Consider the following 22,504-nt stretch of genomic DNA (forward strand, 5'->3'; position numbering starts at 1 on the left):
AGGCTTTTACCTTAGTTTTTCGTACACAGTCAGCTATTGTCAGCTCTCCACCAAACCCACCAATCCACCCAAGCCACGCAGGGAGAAAATCCACAGACTCAAGTTTATTCATGCAGGGCATCATCATTTCTCTCGTTATCGTCGATGATGGCTGCCAAGGGAGAAGAGAGAGAGAAAGCGGTGTTGAAAAGCCATCAGCTCTTTGAGGTCCGTTGGTATGTGGCCAAAAGGAGCTCAACATAACCCTCAGGCAGAGGGTCTCTTTGCAATCAACCATCAAACTCAAAGCAAATGATGGACAGGCCAATGGAACAGCTCAGTAATTATCGTGACCCCTCCTGTAGTGAAAGCCTCGTAAACAACGGAAACAATATCACGGCGCCTCAGGAAACATTATCGGTGTTACTGCTACTGCTGCTGCTACGTGACAGACGAGACTTGTAACGAAGCATTTGTATGCACACTTCGTAAGACGACGTCGTCTCTTGTATAAGCGGTCATGGCCCAACCTAGAAGCTGGGCTGACGCTGGCTGACGCCTCATCAAGTGGAGTTTGCTCTTTCGCGTGTGTTCCAAGAAAAGAACTGCCTGAAGCTAACTAAGCTGCTGGTGTTGCTGCTATTGTACCGCCGGCCCTACCGGGGACGCATCCGTCATCCACCAAAATACCACCTCCTCCATTTGTTTCGCTGGCTCTGGAATCTCAAGGCCTCCATATTATCCACCAAATGCCCCATCTTGCCATCATCGACAGTCGCTCATCTTGGCTCTGTTTCCTTGATTGCTGAGATCGTCAGGCTCTCAGAGCTTAGTCTTGAGGCTACCAGTTTCAGAACTATTTTACTTTTCGTCAAGCTTTGCATTTGAGTTCAGCTTACGCAGGGACAAACTCTCAAGCGATGAATGTAACAAAGAACCTTGATAAGTCGGTCTGGTCTGATATGCATTAAGATTGGCGATATAATCGCGAATCCCCTCACCAGATTCTCCACTGCCGAGATACCTGTCTGTAGATGCGGTGAACTGACCTCTGGACTGTCGGTTTTGTTGAGCTCCCTTGATTGCTGGGATTGTTAGGTCCGTGAATCAAAGTCTCAAGTAAAGTTCAGCTTTGGGTCTTCAAGCCTCAATACCGAATTGGGATGGAACATGCAGATTTTCTCATTCGTGAAGATGGTCGATTCCCATTCTCCAATTCACCGGTTCTTCGGTCGAGCTCCCTTGTAGTGCTACGGATCGCCTCCCCGCGACCTGGAATGGAACGCTACTTTAGTTCTCTGAGAGACTGAGACCTGCCAATGCCAATGCCATGCAGCTGGGACCTCGCTACGAAATGGGGCTCCTTTTCTTGGCGAGACTTGGACTGAACAAGACAAGACAAGACAAGATCTCGTCCGTCTCGAGCGGGAGGGAAGGGGATGGATCTAGGCGAATCTACCAGCCGCCCATCCCATCCCATCACTTCACTTCAGCCCAAGGGATTCCCTCTTCGAGACACGGAAGGGGGAGACATGCCAACGGTTAAAGTCGCAGGGAGAAACGTTCAACCTCTTCTGCCTCTGCCCTCGTTTCTGGCATGTCTCAGGAGCACCATGTTTCACTGTAAGTGATCTTCCCGTTCACTGCCCCGTCAGAGATATCGTTCGACCCTGATCGTCAAAGAACCCCCTTTCCTGATCCCTCGAACCCAAGGATGCCGATAGTCTATCCCTTTTAGCCTGTCCAGCTCGCCTCTCGTCCCTAGCTCCCACGATAGTTCTTCCGCCGGAGATATAGTCCATACCATAGTCAGACCATAGATTCGCGCGCCAGTGATTGAGGGTCTGGACGCAAGAGGAGCTGGTGGAGATTCTCATTCCAAAACGTAGCGTAACCCCTGGTTTGCAATATCGGGCTCATCTGAGCTTAATTGAACCAATTAATTAATCTCAAACCTGTGCTCTATTGTCGGGGCCGTATCGAATATTATCTTCATCTCTGACTTACGCCATGTCCTATCAAAGAATCTCATCTCATATTCGACGCGTTCCCCATTGCGTCAGGTTGGCCGCCCCGTACTTTTGTTAGTATCGGAAGACGATGGAAGCACAGTGAACCCACTTCCTCTCACGATCAGACATGTCCCATATGAATTGCTCATCTCCAATCTCATCCCCATGCCTGAGTCAAGTCTCATCAGCTAAAACTTCAGCATTGATCACTTTCCAACCGCTGTTTTCGCCCAGCCTCTTCGCGTGCGACCGCTGCGGCACCACCCGCCGCCCCTTAACCAAGCGTTACTAGGACCAGACATTGAGTGAGAAACAGACTCGGATCGCAGCAAGTCCAAGCTTGGACTCCTCAGGATAATTGCTCGTTTGTTGCGCAACGAAATGTATAGTACGCGGCGACGCGCAAATCGGCATGTGGGATATTAATGCTTATCACCCAACCCGAACTGCCGATTGTCAAGATATCTCTGGGCCGGTCTTATAACGACCCTCGCTACCATGCCTCGATTCTTGCAACAGAACTTCCACATACCGAGGACCCAGTAATTTGCGGCCGCCCTGGGGATGTCACAACGGCCGCTGCTCTTGAACGGGATCCTCAGTCCTACGGCTTCTCGTAGAGTTTATGCCCGTTCCCTTGAGGTCACTGACGTTTGTCGTTTGTTGTTTCTTGGTAGCTGAATCCTGCCATTGACTCGTTAATGGCCGTTGAAGTCCATGTTTCATATCCAGTATTTTTAGAATGATCTCATGTTGTAGCAACTTTATATCTTGAAACAATTGTAGCCCAACGAAGCGTATAAGTCACCGAACCTGAGGCGATGTTTCAGCGTCGTTTCAATAATCATCGCATCTTGAATCGTTAAGCCGAAAGTCGTTCGTTCTTGCTAAATGTGAATCTACTGTTAGGTCCTCCCTTCGTGTAAGTTTTTGTGTGCGTCGTTCCAGAAGCTCGAGTTGCTCGTTCACTGCTTAAGCCATAGTAGCTCGTTGGGTGGAATATTATACAAGGGACAGCCAATTCTTTCGGTATTCATACCTTATGGTGCTAATAAGTATCTCTTAAGTTGTATAAGACGGCAGTGCATGTGGCATCATTGGTTAACATACACTCGAACATATGTCAAGGCCATTCAGTCTTTGACTGGCAATTTTGCTGCATATTGTCCAGTATCCTCATAAGGCCGTATGATGTCATGGCTAGGTCACTATTAGCACCAGAGACAGTCAATTGAGCATCTCCATGATCGTCAGAAAAACACTACTGTTAAACCATTATTACCCGTCAATGTTCGTTGTTGATGAATTCGCTGATTAACTTCGGTCAAAACTACCCTAGATCAATGTAACAAGCCTTCTTCCAGTGGCTGTGCAAAGCCACAATCAGAGTCTTATCAGTTCCGCCAAAATTATCCGTCGCCGTTCGTTGCGTCATTCGCCCACTTCTCCAGCCTGTCTTTCGTCCCGCATTCAACCATCCCATCGCAAGCCAAGTCAAGTTCCGATTCTAGGCCTTCGGCGCTTCCATGCCTACCTAAAGTTTACACTCACATGACATTTACAACCTCTTCCAACTTTACTCCTCAACCGTAAAAAAAAAAAAAAAAAACAACCTCTTCCTCTACGACTTCTACCATCAACCAACCACCTACAATGGCGAACCGTCAGATGGCCCGCGACATGCAAGTCGAGTTCCAGGCTCGCTTCCAAGCCAAGCAGGCTCGCCGCGAGGCTCAAAAGGCAGCCAAGCAGGACCCCATCCTGAAGAAGCAGATCCAGGACCTTCTCAAGAAGGGCGAGACGCAGAAGGCTTATCAGAAGGCCAAGATGCTGCTGTCGAAGCAGGCGCTTGCTCAGCAGATGGATCAGATGGCTGATATGGCCGAGTTGTCTGCTGCGCAGATTCAGGCCAACAACTCGATGAACCGCATGACACAGATGATGGCCCAGTCATCACGAACTATGAATGTGGCCCAGAAGAACACCAACCCCGAAAAGGTGAGCACATTGTTATCCATACAATATCGACCGACACTAACAGTAGCCTAGACCCTCGTTACTCTCGAGCAGTTCAAGCAGCAAAACGAAGAATACGCCATGTCCAACGGCATCTACCAAGACGCCATCACCCAGTCTACCTCCACCCAAGTCGGCGAGGATGCTGTCCACGAACTTCTCGGCAAGCTTGCCGACGACGCTGGCCTTGAGCTCAGCAAGGAACTCAACCAAGCGACACCTTCGAACGCCGAACCCCAGCAGACCAACGAGCCTACTGCTGAGGAGGAGGATAAGCTCCAGCAGAGGCTGCGAGCCCTGCGTGCATAGTCTTGCTGCTCGTCACAGGACTTGCCTCGTTTGGCACTTTTTAACTCCAATTATTTTATGCGATAGGGTGGCATGACAAATTCATCATGATCAACTTTTGGAGAGGTACGTTTTCTTGGTCAAGGTTTGGCGTTGGGGTTTCTGGTGGCGACATAAATTCATCTTCATCTCCAACTTCGAGAATGAAGGCAATTTTTCTTTATTGTTTATCAATATCATACATTAGACATGACACTCGCACTCCCTTTTCTCCTACATGCTCGTGACGTACATTGCACGCTCCGTACAAATGCCAGATACTCCAAACCATGCTGGGCTTACATGTAGAGACTTGCCACTGCTGTGATATCCCTCTTGATCATTTCCTGTGCCTGTTGCATCTTCTGATATAGTTCGGGATCACCCACAATTCTCGCCGCGTTCTTCACCTCGCGACATGTCTCATCCAGTCGTGTAATCGTTCGTACAATCGTGCCTTCAAGGACGTCGGTCAAGCCGGTGATGTTCTTGAAGCTCATACCTCGAGCCCACTCGTAGACCACTTCCATGATTCCGAACCGTGGTCGAGAAACAAAGTCATTTGAGTCATCAGCAGACTGAATGACTTGCAGTCGGGTCTGCACATCGTTCACCTTCTCGGAGATGGCAACAATCTTCTCCTTTCCTCGCTCGAGGTTGCCAGTCAGGGATGGTTCTATGTCGGTCTTCTCTTGGAATACAAACGCCGAAAGGAGAGCGGCAATTTCGGCGGGTTCGTAGTCGGCGAGGACGTTGTCAAGAATGAGCTCAGTCAGGACCAGTTCATCACCAGAATGAATCTCGCAGGCGACCTTGCCCTTGAGCTGGATCCGAGTGGCATCATCGATGAAGCCAAGTTCCTTAAGCACTTGAACTCGCTGTTCGTAATCGGGTAGAAGTTGAAGGTTCTGATCAGACAATGACTGCTTCAGCTGAGAGATATGATCCTTGATGAGCCACTCATCGTGACACATAGCGAACTGTCCATATCGTTAGGACTGAGGTCTTTCAAGGAGGTTGAGGTAAACTTACGTGCTTCAAGAAGTCTGGACACTTCTCAGCCGGTGAATTCGATATCGTCTTGACCAACTCAACTCTCTTCTCCACAATCTCCTGTAGTTGCAATTGCTTGATTCGAGAGAGATCGAGTTCCTCCCATCGATCGTCCCACGAACCACAAAGCTCTTGCAGTTTGTCCTTCGCTTTCTGATAGCCATCTCCGCCCTGGAAGATCTCAGGAACAATACCCTTGGTCACCCATCTTGTGAGACACTCCACGTCACTTAGAGGAACGTGAAGAGTCTTGGTCTGCACTCGCTTCTTACTCTTGGGAAGTTCGTGGAGGTACTTGCGGAATGCAGGGATGAAAGGAAGCTGATCGGTAGCATCTCGTCGATCTCGAAGTGACTTGATGGCGCATACGTGTAGTGTTGGATCCTCCGTCGTTCCTTTATTACTAACTCCGTCTGCGAGGAGGATGCCGATAGAGCGAATGCCGTCCCAGTTGAAGACGACAAGGCGGTGCTGAGAGAACATTCTACGTCCAATGGGGATAGATAGCAGACCCTTGTACAGCTCAAATGTGAGTCTTTTGAAGTCTTGGGAAGCTTGATGGCATTCATCCATCGAGACGTCGCAGATCTTGCAAGAATCTCTCTTGACCTTGGCCAAATCTGCTTGCGCTAGCTTCACGTCCTTCTCGTGTTCGGGGAGCAACTGTTGAGTGGCGTGTTCAGAGAAACTGCGCTTGATCATCTCTTCGATCTTCAACGCCTCCACTCGGAGGAGATTTAGAATCATGTTGTATGTCAGTCGGAACTGTGACCGCAACTTAGACGGCTCTCCCAGAATCATGTTTCGGAGATCTGCAACAGGAGGGGCATCGTCCAAGCCTCCTGGTGGCACAATGATGACTGAACCAACAGTATCCAGACCACGACGACCAGCACGACCGGCCATCTGAGTGTACTCTCCTGGTAATAGATTTCGGAACGAGTGTCCGTCATGCTTACGGTATCCAGAGAATACTACTGTTCGTGTAGGAAGGTTAAGACCCATAGCAAATGTTTCTGTAGCGAACAGTACCTTGACCAATGTCTGGGCGAACAAGATCTCAACCAGCTCCTTGACAATGGGCAACAGTCCACCATGATGAACAGCAATGCCTCGGCTTAGAAGTTCCCTCAACCTGATGATCTGTGGAAGCTGTCGGTCGTCAGGCTTTAACCGCGCAACTGATTTTTCGATGATCATGTGAATATGGCTCTTCTCAGCAGCAGTGCAGAAGTCTTGGTTGCTGAGGGCATCTGCGTTCTCCTCACATCGCTTTTTCGAGAAGACGAAGATACAAGCTGGCAGGAGAGTTGACTTCTTGAGATACTGGACAAGATGAACCCAAAGGTTCTTGTCTTGCGCAACAGATGTGAAACCTCCAGCACGACCCCCACGACCCATGTGACCTGGAGCATGGCTTGCTCGTGGTGGTCCGCCCCGACCACGTTGCTGATTACCTCCTCTCTGCTGTTGACCTCCTCCACGTCCACCACGCTGGGGACCGCCTCGTTGAGTACCACCACGTTGATTGCCACGAGGATTGCCTCCACGAGTGGCGACAGTAGTCTCTGCAGGCTTCGGCTTGTCCTTTCCTTGAATAGCAAAGTGTGCGTCCTTCCAGCCCTTTTCGATGAACTTCTTCTCTGAGTCAACGATCTTGTGGATGTTTTTTCCTGCCCAGAGATAATGCTCCAGGGGAACGGGTCGCTTCGGTGTAGAAATAACGTAGATGTCTTTCTGCTTCGTTCGTCCGACCCACGAAGCAAACTCCTTAGTGTTTGGAACTGTGGCGGACAGTAGAATGAGAGACACATGTTCGGGCAGCATGATAATGACCTCTTCCCAGACAACACCTCGCTCAAAATCGTTGACATAGTGGACTTCGTCGAAGATAACAAACTCGACGTCTCGGATCAGATCAGCTCCTCGGTAGAGCATACTTCGAAGAATTTCCGTTGTCATGATGAGGCAACTAGCCTCAGGATTGATCTGAACATCACCAGTGAGAATACCCACCTCGTCAAAGGTCTGTCGAAAGTCGCGGAACTTCTGGTTACTCAGTGCCTTGATTGGCGAAGTGTAAATGGCCTTCGTCATGTGTTTAGCAGCCAGTGCGATTGCGTACTCTGCTACAACAGTCTTGCCAGCTGAAGTATGCGCTGCAACGAATACTGAATCGCCGTTCTCCAGGTGGTACACTGCTTCCTTCTGGAAAGTGTCGAGTTCGAAAGGCCACTCTCTAGCCATGTCAGGTACGAGCTCTCTGAAGTTGGACATATCATGGTTAATGTCGACCATATGCGCCCACTCGCGACCGGCCTTGCGAGCACTCGAGGCTGCAAGAACTCCATGAGGTTCCAGGGCGGGGAACTCAACAGGCAGAATGTCGTCGATATCATCGCCATCCTCACCATTTTCGTCGGGAGTTGCATCCGGAGTAGTAACGTCTGTTGAAGCTTCATTACCACCTTCTTCGACCTTGGCGTCTTCTGGGTCTTCTTCGAGTACCTTCTTAACAGCGTTCGCATCTTCTTGGCTGATACTTGTCTTTTTCTTAGTGAAGTCAATTCCTCTGCTCATTCCAGGAGCCTTCTCTAGTAGTCCACCCTCGGCACCAAGCTGGATCACTCGTTCAAGCTTGTTTCCTGTAGAGCTAGTCTCTGTAGCCCCTCCTGTAATACCTGTGTGAACTTGATCCTCAAATGCCGCCGTTGCTTCGATACCCTCAAGACCACCAGGAGCGAAGGGAAAGAAGCCCGCGGCGCCTCTCACGAAGTCAGCCCGGTTGGCAGGCTTTCGGGACAGACTTGTCGAGTTCTTGGCCGTGGCACTGTTTGCGGGGACAGTGACGTTCTTGTAGCCTGTAACACGACCTTCAAGTCCATGACGCTGGAATCTGGTGAGAGTTCGAGTATGCGGCGGTGCAACTTTGTAAAGCGAAGTGTAATCGGCCTCATAATCCCATCGCTGCTGAAGTCGGTTGAGCCACTCTGGTGAGAACTCAGGCGAGGGTGAGAGGAGGAGCTCTTCTAGGTGTCGCTTGAGCGCCTCTGGATCTTGAGTTGCAGGTTGGCGTTGACCGGTCTCTTCAGACCCTCTTTCAAGGAGAGCGTCGATACCAGCCATGCCTATTAATCTTGAATCAGTTTATAGGCAAAACTGTGAGGTTGAATTCGTTATGGTAAAATGAATATTGAAGTGATGAAAGCTCCAAGTTAAAACTGCCCCACCATTGACGTTGGTGATTCTGACATTCATGGCGGGACACTTGAGAGCTTACAGCTCCACTTTGACTACCCTATACCTTTCAAACACATTTTCGATCCAGATGTTTGACAGGACTAAGTCTCTAAAACTGTAGAAGACGGTGACATTAAACAGGCCTTAGTTGCAAAGACACGGTAAACTTCAAACACAGGTCACAGTCATGGATGCACAAAAGTGAATTGGTAGATCATTAATAAGACGGCTGCTATGCCCTGACTATACACGGCAACACGCGGTAAAATTACATTTCCCTTCCCTTCCGCACGTCTATCAAAAAAGTGTCCATCAAATACGCCAATTGGATCAGATTTTCATCCGCATCGCAATTCATATGCCACGATGGGTAGCATGAAGCAAGCCCTGTCATACACAATACGTAGGCATGGGCGTCGACCTGACGTGCTCAAGCAGGTAAGCTATATTCTCTCTCAACCCTCATTTCTCTTTTTTACAGACGGAGGACCTTGGCGGCGTAGTCCTCAATCAGCTGCTCAGTGGGGAATGACATCTCCTCGAGCTTCTGGGCGTAAGGGGTAGGGACCTCAGCACCGGTGACACGGGCAGCAGGGGCATCGAGGTAGTCGAAGCCGTACTCCATTGTCAAGGCGAGGATCTCAGATCCGACACCGAAGGCAGGGTAGCCAGACTCGACGGACAGGAGACGACCGGTCTTCTTGACGGACTGGATGATGGTCTCAACATCGAGAGGCTTGATGGATCGCAGGTTGATAACCTCAACCTCGACACCGTACTTCTTCTTGAGGTTCTCGGCGGCAACGAGAGACTGGCCAACGGTGCGGCCGAGGGTGACAATGGTCAGGTCCTTGCCGGATCGCTCAATCTTGGCCTTACCGAAGGAAATGACGAAGTCGTCCTTCTGGGCAGCCTCGGACATGGGGAAGCTCTGTCCGTACATCAACTCGTTCTCGAGAACAACGACGGGGTTGGGGTCGCGGATGGCGGCCTTCAGGAGACCCTTGGCATCCTCGGAGTTCCAGGGAGAGACGACCTTGAGACCGGGGATGCTGCCGTACCAGGCGGAGTAGTCCTGGGAGTGCTGAGCGCCGACACCAGCAGCGAAGCCGTTGGGGCCACGGAAGGTGATGTTGCAAGGCTGGATACCACCAGACATGTAGAGGGTCTTGGCAGCAGAGTTGATGATCTGATCGATGGCCTGCATGGCGAAGTTGAAGGTCATGAACTCACACTAGATTGGTGAAGCACAACGGTTAGAGTCTCGAGCAATCACAATGCGGAAGCTGAGATACTTACGACAGGGTGAAGACCACTGAGGGCAGCACCAACAGCGAGACCACAGAAACCAGACTCAGTAATGGGAGTGTCAATGACACGCTTCTCACCGAAGCGGTCGAGAAGACCCTTGGTCACCTTGTAGGCACCGTTGTACTGAGCAACCTCCTCACCGAGAATGAAGACCTTCTCGTTCTGCTCAAGCTCCTCAGCGAGAGCCTCGTTGAGCGCATCTCGGACAGTGACCTCCTTGACACCAGAGCTCTGGCCGTCGGCGTAGGATCGGGTCTGGGCGGAACCGAAGACAACAGGTCGAGCAAGAGCAGCGCGAGCGATGGCAGACTGGGCGAACGAAGGGGCAGCGGGAGCGCGAAGAGCCCGGGTCGAAGCAGCTAGGCGAGCTGCGGGTCGGAGAATGCGAGACATGATGTGCGGCGGTTTGTTGAACAAGTCAATTGACCGTGGAGTCGGAGAGGAGGAGGTCGGACGGTCGACGGGAAAGAGAGAACAGAACTTGAAAGACAAGAAGCTGCAGTGGACAGCCTTCTCTTAATTCCCTGGTTGTCGACTTTGACGTGGGAATTGAAAATGGTGATGAACTGAAGTTGGTGTTGAGAGATGGAACAGGTCGGGTTGAGAGAGGGAATTTCACCGAACAACGCTTTCGCTGGCCAGCTATCAGTTTTTTTTTGGGGCCAGTCGGTACGTATCGTGCCGGAACTGCGAGGTACCTAAGCCCTCACCAATTTCGGGTGACTAATGGGGTACCCGCTCACCAAAACCCCCGAGTGAGCCTCCGTTAGCTCGGGGCAGCTTTATCCCTCTCTTGCTCCCCGCCTACAGCGACTTTGATGCGACCCATGCCACTCGCTGCAGCACTGTTTTCGAAGGGTAGCCTACTAGCGCTGAAGCACCTATCACAGCTCAGAACAGAACCCTCCGACCCATTTCGAAAGTCTGTTGGGGGATCCAGGGGCGCATTGGGGGACCATTTATCTCCACCAAAAACTTGAAAACTGAGTGCTTTATCTGCTTAAACACAGTCAGATGACGGTACCGGAGAAACAAGAAACCGCTAATAAGAGATCACCTCAGTATCGAATGTTGATATGATTCAATTAATGTTGTTATCATGGCCAAGCAGGCTATCAATGACAAGAAATTTGAAATTGTATGGTATGTATATTACAATTATAAGCCAGTATTGTCCCCAAACTCCTCTGCCTTCTGGATCCTCTATATCTTGAGGCCGGCCACTTCATATATGTATGCATCATCAGCCAGCATGATTTAAATGCCCTTTTATCTTCATAAGATGTTTTTGTTTTGGAATTTTGTTGTCATAAGCCTGTTGCTTTACGCAGAAGGCTTGCGAGCCACCATGAGGTACATGGGGGTGAAGAGGTGATCCCGACCACCAGCGACCAAGCAGTCGGCAGCGAGAGCCAGGCTGTCAGCAGTCTTCTTGGTTCCAGCAGGAGCAAGCTTGAATGTCTCAAGAAGGCCAGCCAGACCGTGGGCAATGGTTCGTCCCCAGGTGGTCATGCGCACAATGGTGAAGATGTCACCGACGGACTGGATGTAGCGGAGCTCACCAGCCAGGGGCCAGTACCAGGGAAGAGCATCAGGGCGCATGGCAAGATCCTCGTGGTGGAGCATCTCGAAACCAGATTCCTTGATGGCGTCAAGTCCCTCAGAGACCTTGCACATGTTGGAGATACCATCACCCTGCTCGATACCCAATCGAATCTCACGGTGGCGGAGGTTATCGTTGTCGTACTCGTCGGTCATGAGCCACTCGTACACACCGAAGACACCACCGGGCTTGAGAACTCGGAAGATCTCGCTGTAGATACCCTTAAGAGTAGGGGCGTGGCAAGTAGCCTCAATAGCATAGACGGCATCGAAGCTGTTGTCAGGGAAGGACATTTGCTGAAAGGGGTATTAGCTGGAGGTCGGGACCCGAGGATGCTGGACTGTACGAACCATAAAGTCACCCTTGACAAACTTGAGCTGGTCTGACAGACCCTCCTTGAAAGCGTAGTGGGTAGCACGCTCAATCTGGTAGTCGTTGTTGTTAAGACCAGTGATGTGGGCGCCAGTGAACTTGGCGATCTCGCGAGCGGGACCACCAACACCGCAACCGACATCGAGAACCTTCATGCCCTCCTTGATGCCAATCTGGTGAGCAAGGTAGTGCTCATGGCGGGCAATGGCCTGGTAAAAGGGCTCGCCCTGGGAGAATCGGCAGAAGTGGAAAGACTGGCCCCAGCCATACTCGTAGAGATCGGTAGCAAGGTTGTAGTAGCTGTGAACCCAAAGTCAGTCGGCAGTCCAAAAAGAGACATTCCAAGACATGGACCAAAAGGCCACGGAGAAACAGAGACAGGAATCAGATCACTTACTGTCGAGTCAAAGTGGCGTATTCAGCAGTACGGGCCTGACCGCTATGTTAGTTCCTCCTATTTGTTCATGGCGGGGCATGTCAAGGGATCATACAGCTCGCTCCTCAGGAGTCTCGTCCTCAGCGCGCTTGTTATCCCAGTGCTTGAAGTACTCGTCGACAGCAGCCTGCTTAGCAGAACCGCCCTTTCGGAACATGGCAGCAACACCTCCTCGGGCCTGGGCAGAGGTGCCGTGCATGGCCTTGTTGAAGTCGGCATCGCGCTGGTGATCCTCGCGCTCGAGGTTGGAGGCGGTAGAAGAGGCAACCATGTTGAATATGGTGTAAAGTGTTGAAGGTGAAGGTTAAGGTTGAAGAGAATCGAAGTCAATGCAAAGAAGAGAAGGACAGCAGGCGAATTAAAGATCGATTGAAAAGTAGAAATCTAAAGGGAGTGGGTTGGTTTTAATGGCTGAAGGTTACGCAGAGGGACGGCCTGTCGCAACAAACAAATTTCAGGGCCCTCCCCTGAATTGCACAAGCCATCCCGTCTATGGGCATCCAATCTCAATTGCGAATTGAGAAGTAACAGTACGCTAAACTTGAACTGTATTAGTTCCCCTGTCTATCGCTTGGGGGTCTAAGGGGGGCCGGGTTCTTGGTCTAGGCGACCCGATAGTTTACGACCCGAAGTAATTTACGGATGCTAAGTTAATTCTCCATGACTTTGGCCTTCATGTGAAAGACAAGGACTTGAACGAGTTGTTGATTTCTTTGGAAAATCTTTGATTTGCTATTGCATTAATTGGCCAAATTATCCTTGTAATTATATCTCCTTTCGCCACAATTCGGAATTGTATGGCGGTGAGAGCGCAGCAGCTAATTGCTGGATGCTAGGAAGAGGTATCCGGAGGCTCAATTTGCGAGAAATGATACGAATACGAAAGCGTCTACGAGAACATTGTCTCTTACAACAAAATAACACTGCAAGTCATGACAACCAACTAAACAATTAGTTGTAGCCGGACAGGTTCCGTCATGATGATGATGATGATGATGATGATAGGTCTATCATATTACATGCAATGCTTCATCATATTTCGAACTTCTCCAAGTTTCGGATTGCCATACAAATTATTTTCGTTTTCGTATCGAACCATTCATGTCCACCTCATATCATGAGAAGCCCCCAGATCTACTAACAGCAGATGACTTCTCCAGAATTTTAAAGTAGGAGAATGACGGAAAATAGATCTTATGACGAAGCTATCAGATTATCGATCTGTCTCGTGCAAATCCTCCAAAATGAATGATCCAGTCACAATTGAGCACTTACATCTGTCCGAGTTGACCAGGCAAGGGGAGGCAAGAAAACTTAGGACCTCTTTTCTAAGTGATAAAAAGACTTAGGTAAGCTTAGTCTATCTTAGCAAGCCTTTAGACCAGTTTATTTTGGCACCATAAGTTAACGTCAGAAGTTTTCTTGCTCCCTGGGGCCAGGAGATGTTATTACCGAGGCTTATCGATAAGACTATAGCCCCTCTGCCCAATGACGGCCAACTCCGGTTTTAGGTTTGGAGTCTGAGGCCATATTTTGTATTACATAAGGTGGCGGATGACCGAATTTCCGCGCCTCAACTCCAAAAGTCATCACAGGCAACTAGAAGCTTTTCTCTGCGCAAAATCATTACTCTATCTATTCACAATGCCGCCTCAGATCAAGCAGGATCTCAACCGATCAGGATGGGAGACCACCGATTTTCCCTCCGTCTGCGAGACGTGTCTACCTGATAATCCTTATGTCAAGATGCTTAAAGAAGATTATGGTGCCGAATGCAAATTGGTAAGTCTTTCGCGTCGTTTTCCTCCGCGTTTTCGCATAGAGACAATGCTAACATGTATCTGAATAGTGTACCAGACCTTTCACCGTATTTGCCTGGAGTGGTACTCGCGCCAACGGTCGTAAGAAGCGAACAAATATTTGCTTGACCTGCGCGCGACTCAAGAACTGCTGTCAATGTTGCATGCTCGATCTTTCCTTCGGTCTTCCTATCGTCGTACGCGATGCTGCGCTCAAGATGGTCGCACCCGGCCCGCAGTCCGATATCAACCGAGAATACTTTGCGCAAAACAATGAGCAGCTCATCGAGGAGGGAAAGGTTGGACAGGAGGAATACGAAAAGACGGACGAGAAGGCGCGCGAACTGCTACGAAGACTCGCCAACAGCAAGCCTTACTTTCGCAAGGGCAAGACTATCGAGGAGGGAGAGAGCTCCAAGGGTGGAAACGCAGCTGTAGGCGCGGGTCTTGGAGGACCTGGCCCAATTCGAACCCGAGACTCAAAGGCAGCCGCTGCTGCGGGAGCTAGGACTGGTGGTAAGGGTCGTCAGGTCTTCCCCAGTGCTGCCCAACTCCCTCCTAGCCCACGCGACTGGGCTCCTCCCGCCGACAAGAACATCATGTCACTTTTCGTGACCGGCATCGAGGACGATCTCCCCGAGTACAAGCTTCGCGACTTCTTCAAGGTTCACGGCAAGATCAAGAGCTTGGTCTGCTCACACATGTCGCACTGCGCATTTGTCAACTACGAAACTAGAGAGGCGGCTGAGAAGGCTGCTGAAGCATGCCAGGGTCGCGCCGTTATTGCAGGATGCCCCCTAAGGGTTCGATGGGGACAACCAAAGGCTATTGGTACTATGGACAAGGACGAGAGGACGCAGATGCTGCGAGATGCTAGACAGCGCCAGGGAGGATCCCAAGGCCAGCGATCGATCGAGGGTGGCAGTGGTTCTGCCAACCATCAGGCTCTGCCAGCTCCTGTGGCAGCACCTCCAGGAGCTTCCGACACACCTGCTTACGCCGCTCTTACTGGAGACTGAATGAAGTAACGACTTGTTTTATGTTCATATAAGGTAGAAAACCATGCCTTTTGGAGTTTGGCGTCGGAAAAAGGACATCATGGATAGGGTGGTCTTTATTAGCGAAAAGGACAATTGATCATGGAGGTTGCAGATTACGTGAGAAACAGGAATAGATGAGAAGCAAAGAGGTATTCTAGAGTGATGATCATTTTGGTGCATTTCATTCCTGGAGGGTATCATGACAGTCAGATAATGTTACAAATTGTACAATGGGACTAATAGTCTCCTCTCATTTTTTACCACCACCGCAGCAGCCACCTCCGACTGTGCCTTTGCCAGCTGTCTTGATAGACTCGTTATCGCCTCGCTCAATGTCTTCATGTATTCTCAGCTCTATAAATGCTATTAGTTTCCGTTTTCGCCCTCTACCACCCAATCTGAACTCACTGAAGGTGTCCTTGCCCTCCTCTGTTCTTTGACCCTGAACAACGTTCTGACGAAGGACCTTTGCTACCTCTTCGGCATGCTTAATGGCTGCAGAAGCATCGGCAGCATCGATCGAGGCTTTTTGGCGGAACTCGTTGCGGATCTGAAGCTGAGCTGCAGATAGGATAGGGGCGTCGCCTGCAGTGCACCAGGTAGTCAGCATAGCCCATTGGGTCAGTCTTGAACATGAACTCGGTTGCATTCGAAGTCCGTCCCCGGAATGGATTCGTACCTTGGAAGGCGATTCGCGCCGCGCGCATTAGGTGTCGGTAAGCATTGAGAGCGGGAGCGGGAGCGGTGGCCATTTTGAAATCTGACAATTCTAGCGAATGGAATGTCTTCGAACTGAAAGGAAAGACTGGCGCAACAGGTCGTGGGTATCGTGCTGGGGTTGTTGAGGTCGAGTTGAAGCGGCTTTGAAATCGAACGTAAAAAATGTCCAGTTCGAGTTCAACTGGATTGGATGGTTTCAATGGCCGGGCGGCTCAGCGGATTACCGGGAGGCCCGATCACTGAGCCGGGAATATTCAGGCGGACCCGGACACATGAAAACGCTATGGTAGAGCATTCTAGAGCACCCTCCCACTGTAACTGTCCGATCGTCCACTGGAACTTTTACCCCGCCAATGAGTTAAGTCCATCCATGGTGGGGGAACTCGATTAAGTGCGCCATTGAAAAAAATTAGTACAGCCAAAAAAAAAAAACGTCGGGATTTTTCTCCCTCTCCATCACCACCAAATCCACACATCACATAATGGCTTCCGTGGCTACTGTGACCCTCCCCCTTCCCGCCCTTCCCAGCGGCTGGGCTGCCGACAAGGACTTCAAGGCCATCGGCAAGCTCACTGAGGCTACTCAGCGAACCATCGAGCCTGTTGGACCTCACTTCCTCGCCCACGCCCGCCGTGCCCGCCACAAGCGCACTTTCTCTGAGGATGACCGTATCCAGGCTCAGGAGAGCACCAAGAACGTCGAGGATGGCGACGTCAGCGATGAGAGCGAGCCTGAGGACCCTATGATGCTCCAGCGCGAGGCCAAGGACTGGAAGGTATATATCTACAATGATTCGAGTCAATATTTCATACTAACAAGCGTAATCTAGACCCAGGACCACTACAAGATTCTCGGCCTCTCCAAGTACCGATGGAAGGCCACTGAGGACCAGATCAAGAAGGCTCACCGCAAGAAGGTCCTCAAGCACCACCCCGATAAGAAGGCCGCTCAGGGCCGTACCGAGGACGATCAGTTCTTCAAGTGTATCCAGAAGGCCACCGACGTCCTCCTTGACCCCATCAAGCGTCGCCAGTTCGACTCCGTCGATGAGGAGGCCGATGTCGAGCCCCCCACCAAGAAGCAACTCCAGAAGACCGACTACTATAAGGCATGGAGCAAGGTCTTCAAGTCTGAGGCTCGCTTCTCCAAGACTCACCCTGTCCCCTCATTCGGCAGTGCCGACGCCACCAAGGAGCAGGTCGAGGAATTCTACAACTTCTGGTACAACTTCGACAGCTGGAGAACTTTCGAGTACCTCGACGAGGATGTCCCCGATGACAACGAGAACCGTGACCAGAAGCGACACCAGGAGCGCAAGAACACCAACGCTCGCAAGAAGAAGAAGGCTGACGACAACGCGCGTCTCCGCAAGCTGCTAGACGACGCTTCCGCCGGTGATGAGCGTATCAAGCGATTCCGACAGGAGGCCAACGCCGCCAAGAACAAGAAGCGTTTCGAGCGCGAGGCTGCTGAGAAGAAGGCCAAGGAGGATGCTGAGGCCGCTAAGCTCGCCGAGGAGAAGGCTCGCCAGGAGGCTGAGGCTGCTGCCAAGGCTGACCGTGAGTCCTCCAAGAAGGCAAAGGAGGCTGCCAAGAACGCTGTCAAGAAGAACAAGCGTGTCCTCAAGGGTTCCGTCAAGGACGCCAACTACTTCGCTGCCGGCGAGCCCACACCCGCTGACATCGACTCCGTCCTCGGCGATGTTGAGACCATCCAGGGCAAGATTGATCCTGATGAGATTGCTGCTCTTGCTGGTAAGCTCAACGGTCTCAAGGTTGCTGATGAGATCAAGGCTGTCTGGGCCGGCGAGACCAAGAGACTCGTCGAGGCTGGTAAGCTCAAGGAGGGTGATGTTAAGGTCTTGGCTTAAGCGATGCGTGTTACGTGGTTAGGAAAAATGATTGTTGAGTTATTATGATGGGTTCTAGATAAAAGTAGATACGACGATATGTTTTCTAGATCAGAATAGAACGAGCTCTAGACTTTGTTCAGGCTACGTTTTGATCCCATTACCTTCTCTTGAATTTGTAAATGCGACATGGACAAGTGACATGGTTGTTGTAATGATAATATATTTGTCTGACCTGGAAGTTGTTCCAATCATCGAAGTTGCAAAGTGAGAGAGAAGAGTCATTGAGAAAACCGGGTTCATATGCCAACTCCAACTGCCGAGGTGCGAAAAGGGGAAGTCTATTTGCGTACGGCTCTTGTGCCCCCTCTATATTACAAAAAGTAGTGATGATAAATGTGTACAAAGAGTAGAAAGATTGGTCGTCCTGATTCTGGACTCAAACATATGTAGATGAGTAGAGAACCCCAAACCCAGAAACATGACAAGATCCAAGTCCCGTTTGGCCCTGATATCCTAAGGGCAACTCCCTTGAACGCCGGTTCCCATCTAATGCTTACGCCTCCCTATCCAGAGACTGTCCCAACACCATCTCATAGTAAAGTCCCCTCTTCGCAACAAGCTCCTCATGTCGTCCCCTCTCAACAATCTTTCCGCCAGCAAAGACACAGATAACATCAGCGTCTCGAATCGTGCTCAGTCGATGAGCTACAGCAACTGTTGTCCTTCCCTCAGCTGCTCGATCTAAGGCTTCCTTGACGACCTTCTCGCTCTCTGTGTCGAGGGCACTGGTGGCCTCGTCGAGGAGAAGAAGGCGTGGCTTGCGGATAAGAGCTCGAGCGATGGCAATGCGTTGACGTTGGCCTCCTGATAGTGAGAGACCTTGGTTGCCGCAGGGCGTAGTAAGACCCTCAGGGAGGGAAGAGACGAATTCATAAACGTTGGCTTGTTTGCAGGCTTCGATGATCTCGTCGTCAGAGGGAACGCCTTCTTCGATGCCAAGAGAGATATTGTCCCTGATAGAGCCCTGATACAAGACTGGCTCTTGCTGAACGAGGGCAATGTCCCTTCTGTGTAGTCGTCTGTCCTTCATCTTGATATCCTCCCCATCCGCAAGTAACATTCCCGAAGTTGGGTCATAGAAACGCTCGAGAAGCGCTATCATAGTTGATTTACCGCAACCTGATGCACCAACCAGCGCGACCATCTTTCCTGACTCAATGCTGATGTCGACCCCTTTGAGAACCTGCAACTTGGGTCGACGGGGGTACGCGAAGGTGATCCCTTCACAAGACACATCAATACCCTTCTCAGACAACTTCTCACTTCCTGAAGCCCCCGGTCCATTGTCTGCATTATCGTGTAGGGCCTTTTGACGACGCTGCTGGAAGATGTAGTTGATGGCGGTTCGTGCTTTGGTGATGCTCGTGGTGTACTGGAAGAGCATGGCTGATGTTTCTCCCGAGAAGACGACGGCGATGAAGATGACGTAGAACTGATCTGTGGTATACTCGCCGAAAGAAACAAGACGACCACCGTACCTGTTACTTGTTAGTGTCGTCTTTATGCTGCATGAACGAGACTGAACTTACCAGAAACCCAGGGCCATGGCGAGGAAAGACGCCGACTGACTGAAAGAGTAGAACAGCATCTTCCAACCTAGACCAGCACTTGGCTCCTTAACAAGTCCTTCAAGGGCACTGCTGTATCTCTCGATGACAGCACGTTCCAGAGCCCGTGAAGACACAGTTCTGATACCCAACACAGCTTCAGAGGCCAAGCTGCTGCTCTTCGCGAACCGCCAGCAGTATCATCGTCAAACTTATACTCAAGACGAATTCGGACATATCCTGAGCCAACAAGGACCGGTAGAGCACAAAGCGTCAGAACAAGACCCAGTTTCCAACCGTAAGCGATGGCGAGGACGGAACTCGATAGAACAGTGACGATGTTGATCATGATGAGGGACAGGTTCATAGATAGAAGTTCCTGAAGACTCGTAGGCTCGGCAGCCAGTCGTGAAACAAGAGCACCAGTTCCACGGTTGGGATCGTCGAAGAAGACCATGTCTTGTCGAAGGGTGTTGTCGAACAGTTCGCCACGATAAACAGTCATAACATGCTGAAAAGTGTTAGTCTTGATCATCTCATGGCATGGATAAAAGAGACACTTACCTGGCCGATCTCGTTGCAAACCCAGCCAGCAACGGCATAGATGACAAAGTTGGCAAGGGCAACAACGAAGAACATCAGGGAGAAGAAGTTTGCTTCACTGACATCGATGGTCTCGAAAGCCTTCATTGTTTTGGAGAAGAGGATGGCGAGTGCTGGGTATGTGCCACCTAAACTTTGTCAGTGTCTGCCTTTCCTAGTAGCTTATGATAGCACTTACCTCCCAATAATGAGATGATGACCAGAATGAACCCAGAGAACCATAGCGACCGTTGCTCCTTGATAACAAGCCAAAGGCCCTTCAGAAGCCCATAGTTGATTCCATCGTCCTGCGAGATATCGGCTGTAGCATGCTGAGAAGCACGAGATAGAACGGGATCGAGACCAGCAACTGGCTCCTCCATATCCGTCTCACTATCCTCATCGTCTGATGAAGCACTTCCCTTTCCAAGATCCTGCAAGCGAACAAGACGCGAGTATGTACCACCTCTCTCAATCAATGAATCGTGAGAACCTTGTTCGATAGTTTCACCCTTGGCCATGACAATGATGTTATCGGCATCTCGAATCGTAGAGAGTCTGTGAGCGATGACGATCATGGTTCGACCCTTGGCAACGTTGTTGAGAGCTTGCTGCACGATCTTTTCGGCGTTGGGGTCGAGGGCGCTGGTAGCTTCGTCGAGCATGAGGACTTTGGGGTTGGAGATGATGCTGCGAGCAATGACCACTCGCTGCTTCTGTCCACCGGATAAAGAGGCGCCTCGTTCGCCGATCCAAGTATCGTATCCCTGAAAAAGGGTTTAGTCAAAGAAACCTATGAGATAAGGAGAGACTTACGTTTGGCAATGTTTCGATGAAGTCATGGGCATAAGCCGATTTACAGGCATCGACAACCATGCGTTTCTTTTCTTCTTCTGAAAGGTCCACCATGGGGGTGCCGGTGAGGCCGTCGACAACGTTTTGATAGATAGTGCCGCTGAATAGAGTCGGTTCCTGGTAAGGAGTCAGCACCAGTTTGGCCTACAATGTGTATCGATCCCTGTACATACCTGCTGAACCATTCTAATATTTGTTCGCAGCCATTGCAAGTTCAAGCTCTCAACAGGACGTCCATCCAGCGTGATAGAACCAGCGCTCGGCATATACCATCGCTCCAAAAGACCAAAGATAGTACTCTTTCCTGATCCGCTGGCTCCAACCAAAGCAGTTGTTTGATCTGCAGGAATATCGAGGTTGAGTGAGTGAAGAATTTCGACATTAGCTCGTGATGGGTAAGCAAAGCGAACGCCACGGAACTGTATATCGCCCTTGAAGTCCGGTATTTTGTCTCCTTCCTGTGATAAAGCGTCGATTTCAGACTTGCGATCGATCATCTCGAACATCTCTTGCGCAGCTGCAGTAGCCTTTGAGATGGCGATTGTCTGGGGCGCGATTTGGGTGAGAGCCGTAGCAGCAACAAGAACTGCAAAGATGACACTATGAACCATGTTAGCAAAACATCCAGCTCTGAAGAGAAAAGAAACTCACGTAACAACTGTACCGGGCTGGGTGATCTCACCCTCAGAGTACATCCTCATACCCTGCCAAAAGGCCAATCCATAACCCGCAAAGATACAAAAGAACTCCGTTGGGAACAGAATCATGTAAACCCAGGACTTCTTATGACCAATTCTCCTCGCCTCCTCAAGCGTATTCGTAAATCTCTTAGACAACTTGGGAAACGCCCAGAAAGCATGTGCAGTTCGAATAGTCGAGAAAGCCTCCTCGGCCAAAGAACTCGATCGCGAGTAGACGTCAAACATGGCATATTCATAGCCAGTATCGATAGCGACGCAGATAATCGTTACAACGAGGTTGACGGGGATGATGGCAAGGACAATGAGTGTCAATTTCCATTGCACGGCGAAAGCGACGACAAAGGCTGAGACAAAGGTTGATAGAGCCGCGATGGTGATGCCGAACTTTTCCGAGATTCCTTGGTTAATGAGATTTCCATTTGTTGTGATTTGCCCAGGAATTGATGAGGACGGAGAGTCGAAGAAGGCAACTTCCTGGCGAAGGGTGCTTCGTACAAAGTCGACGCGCAGTGCTTTTGTGGTGTTGATAGCAGCAATAGAGACAAGAATCTACCCCCTTTAGCATCATCTCTGTATAAGCTTCTTGTGTATAAGTGACTTACCGTCCAAAGATATGTCAAAGCAAACTTTGCGATAAAGAGATAAATAAAGTACAAGCTATCAATGGTCAACTTGCGAATGCAAACAACGGCTAGCAAACAATACCTGTACTTGCTGACTTCGCTTCGATATCCAGCGGGCGATAACACTCCAGTTGCAAAATCAGTGAAAACGTTGATGAACTTTCCAAAAACGAGATCCATCAGGGGTAATATCGTTCCAGCGGCGATCATAGCCACGAATGCGATGCTGTTGAGGATCCATCCTAAGCGATCGTTGTAGGTAAAGACGCGCTGCGAATACTGTTAGTACACCCTCACAGCTGTCGCGAGAGCGATACATACCAAGTAGTACTTGAAGCTCGAATCCTTCTTTTCTTCTTTTTGTCACCCTTTTCG

The 22,504-nt window shown here is 50.3% G+C and overlaps 8 protein-coding genes across 9 annotated transcripts; 3 read left to right on the forward strand and 5 right to left on the reverse strand.

Annotated features, from left to right (window-relative positions):
* Positions 1-3,440: 3,440 nt before the first annotated feature.
* Positions 3,441-5,317, forward strand: FOXG_15626 (uncharacterized protein). Its single transcript, XM_018395730.1, has 2 exons — positions 3,441-3,989; positions 4,041-5,317. Exons 1-2 carry the CDS (start codon positions 3,645-3,647, stop codon positions 4,314-4,316), a joined length of 621 nt encoding a protein of 206 aa, XP_018255980.1. The 5' UTR covers positions 3,441-3,644; the 3' UTR covers positions 4,317-5,317.
* FOXG_15627 (uncharacterized protein) lies at positions 4,377-8,601 on the reverse strand. Its single transcript, XM_018395731.1, has 2 exons — positions 5,367-8,601; positions 4,377-5,314 (listed from the first exon to the last, which is right to left on the reverse strand). Exons 1-2 carry the CDS (start codon positions 8,511-8,513, stop codon positions 4,634-4,636), a joined length of 3,828 nt encoding a protein of 1,275 aa, XP_018255981.1. The 5' UTR covers positions 8,514-8,601; the 3' UTR covers positions 4,377-4,633.
* Positions 8,602-8,812: 211 nt separating this feature from the next.
* On the reverse strand, positions 8,813-10,835 carry FOXG_15628 (pyruvate dehydrogenase E1 component subunit beta). Its single transcript, XM_018395732.1, has 2 exons — positions 9,927-10,835; positions 8,813-9,861 (listed from the first exon to the last, which is right to left on the reverse strand). The coding sequence occupies exons 1-2, from the start codon at positions 10,329-10,331 to the stop codon at positions 9,103-9,105; spliced, it is 1,164 nt and encodes a 387-aa protein (XP_018255982.1). The 5' UTR covers positions 10,332-10,835; the 3' UTR covers positions 8,813-9,102.
* A 156-nt stretch (positions 10,836-10,991) lies between these two features.
* Positions 10,992-13,052, reverse strand: FOXG_15629 (sterol 24-C-methyltransferase). Its single transcript, XM_018395733.1, has 4 exons — positions 12,405-13,052; positions 12,311-12,345; positions 11,892-12,213; positions 10,992-11,837 (listed from the first exon to the last, which is right to left on the reverse strand). The coding sequence occupies exons 1-4, from the start codon at positions 12,618-12,620 to the stop codon at positions 11,262-11,264; spliced, it is 1,149 nt and encodes a 382-aa protein (XP_018255983.1). The 5' UTR covers positions 12,621-13,052; the 3' UTR covers positions 10,992-11,261.
* Positions 13,053-13,752: 700 nt separating this feature from the next.
* Positions 13,753-15,497, forward strand: FOXG_15630 (uncharacterized protein). The gene is made up of 2 exons (XM_018395734.1): positions 13,753-14,131; positions 14,199-15,497. Exons 1-2 carry the CDS (start codon positions 13,904-13,906, stop codon positions 15,165-15,167), a joined length of 1,197 nt encoding a protein of 398 aa, XP_018255984.1. The 5' UTR covers positions 13,753-13,903; the 3' UTR covers positions 15,168-15,497.
* FOXG_15631 (uncharacterized protein) lies at positions 15,306-16,113 on the reverse strand. Of its 2 annotated transcripts, XM_018395735.1 has the most exons (3): positions 15,868-16,113; positions 15,597-15,773; positions 15,306-15,542 (listed from the first exon to the last, which is right to left on the reverse strand). In XM_018395735.1, exons 1-3 carry the CDS (start codon positions 15,938-15,940, stop codon positions 15,439-15,441), a joined length of 354 nt encoding a protein of 117 aa, XP_018255985.1. In that variant the 5' UTR covers positions 15,941-16,113; the 3' UTR covers positions 15,306-15,438. The 2 variants fall into 2 exon arrangements, with proteins under 2 accessions (XP_018255985.1, XP_018255986.1); XM_018395736.1 differs by having other exon boundaries at positions 15,597-16,059.
* Positions 16,114-16,328: 215 nt separating this feature from the next.
* FOXG_15632 (DnaJ like subfamily C member 2) lies at positions 16,329-17,922 on the forward strand. Its single transcript, XM_018395737.1, has 2 exons — positions 16,329-16,684; positions 16,739-17,922. The coding sequence occupies exons 1-2, from the start codon at positions 16,391-16,393 to the stop codon at positions 17,777-17,779; spliced, it is 1,335 nt and encodes a 444-aa protein (XP_018255987.1). The 5' UTR covers positions 16,329-16,390; the 3' UTR covers positions 17,780-17,922.
* Positions 17,923-18,314: 392 nt separating this feature from the next.
* Positions 18,315-22,309, reverse strand: FOXG_15633 (multidrug resistance protein; the record flags this gene model as incomplete). Its single annotated transcript, XM_018395738.1, has 9 exons — positions 18,315-19,299; positions 19,351-19,509; positions 19,581-19,879; positions 19,933-20,099; positions 20,150-20,717; positions 20,767-20,922; positions 20,979-21,405; positions 21,457-22,055; positions 22,109-22,309. 9 exons carry the CDS (start codon positions 22,307-22,309, stop codon positions 18,315-18,317), a joined length of 3,561 nt encoding a protein of 1,186 aa, XP_018255988.1.
* Positions 22,310-22,504: the final 195 nt, after the last annotated feature.

This window comes from Fusarium oxysporum, chromosome 8 (assembly GCF_000149955.1).
Source record: "Fusarium oxysporum f. sp. lycopersici 4287 chromosome 8, whole genome shotgun sequence".
Lineage (NCBI taxonomy): Eukaryota > Fungi > Ascomycota > Sordariomycetes > Hypocreales > Nectriaceae > Fusarium > Fusarium oxysporum.

Bases quoted from the DNA above. Each gene is read 5' to 3' on its own strand.
- FOXG_15629 (XM_018395733.1), bottom strand. From the start codon at position 12,620: ATGGTTGCCTCTTCTACCGCCTCCAACCTCGAGCGCGAGGATCACCAG. The intron at 12,346-12,404 runs GTATGATCCCTT...CATAGCGGTCAG, and splicing joins AGACTCCTGAGGAGCGAGCT to GCCCGTACTGCTGAATACGC. The intron at 11,838-11,891 runs GTTCGTACAGTC...TACCCCTTTCAG, and splicing joins TTGTCAAGGGTGACTTTATG to CAAATGTCCTTCCCTGACAA.
- FOXG_15632 (XM_018395737.1), top strand. From the start codon at position 16,391: ATGGCTTCCGTGGCTACTGTGACCCTCCCCCTTCCCGCCCTTCCCAGC. The intron at 16,685-16,738 runs GTATATATCTAC...AGCGTAATCTAG, and splicing joins GCGAGGCCAAGGACTGGAAG to ACCCAGGACCACTACAAGAT.
- FOXG_15627 (XM_018395731.1), bottom strand. From the start codon at position 8,513: ATGGCTGGTATCGACGCTCTCCTTGAAAGAGGGTCTGAAGAGACCGGT. The intron at 5,315-5,366 runs GTAAGTTTACCT...CGATATGGACAG, and splicing joins GTCCAGACTTCTTGAAGCAC to TTCGCTATGTGTCACGATGA.
- FOXG_15630 (XM_018395734.1), top strand. From the start codon at position 13,904: ATGACCGAATTTCCGCGCCTCAACTCCAAAAGTCATCACAGGCAACTA. The intron at 14,132-14,198 runs GTAAGTCTTTCG...GTATCTGAATAG, and splicing joins ATGGTGCCGAATGCAAATTG to TGTACCAGACCTTTCACCGT.
- FOXG_15626 (XM_018395730.1), top strand. From the start codon at position 3,645: ATGGCGAACCGTCAGATGGCCCGCGACATGCAAGTCGAGTTCCAGGCT. The intron at 3,990-4,040 runs GTGAGCACATTG...ACAGTAGCCTAG, and splicing joins AGAACACCAACCCCGAAAAG to ACCCTCGTTACTCTCGAGCA.
- FOXG_15631 (XM_018395735.1), bottom strand. From the start codon at position 15,940: ATGGCCACCGCTCCCGCTCCCGCTCTCAATGCTTACCGACACCTAATG. The intron at 15,774-15,867 runs GTACGAATCCAT...GGTGCACTGCAG, and splicing joins GGCGCGAATCGCCTTCCAAG to GCGACGCCCCTATCCTATCT. The intron at 15,543-15,596 runs GTGAGTTCAGAT...TAGCATTTATAG, and splicing joins GGAGGGCAAGGACACCTTCA to AGCTGAGAATACATGAAGAC.
- FOXG_15628 (XM_018395732.1), bottom strand. From the start codon at position 10,331: ATGTCTCGCATTCTCCGACCCGCAGCTCGCCTAGCTGCTTCGACCCGG. The intron at 9,862-9,926 runs GTAAGTATCTCA...TCACCAATCTAG, and splicing joins TCAGTGGTCTTCACCCTGTC to TGTGAGTTCATGACCTTCAA.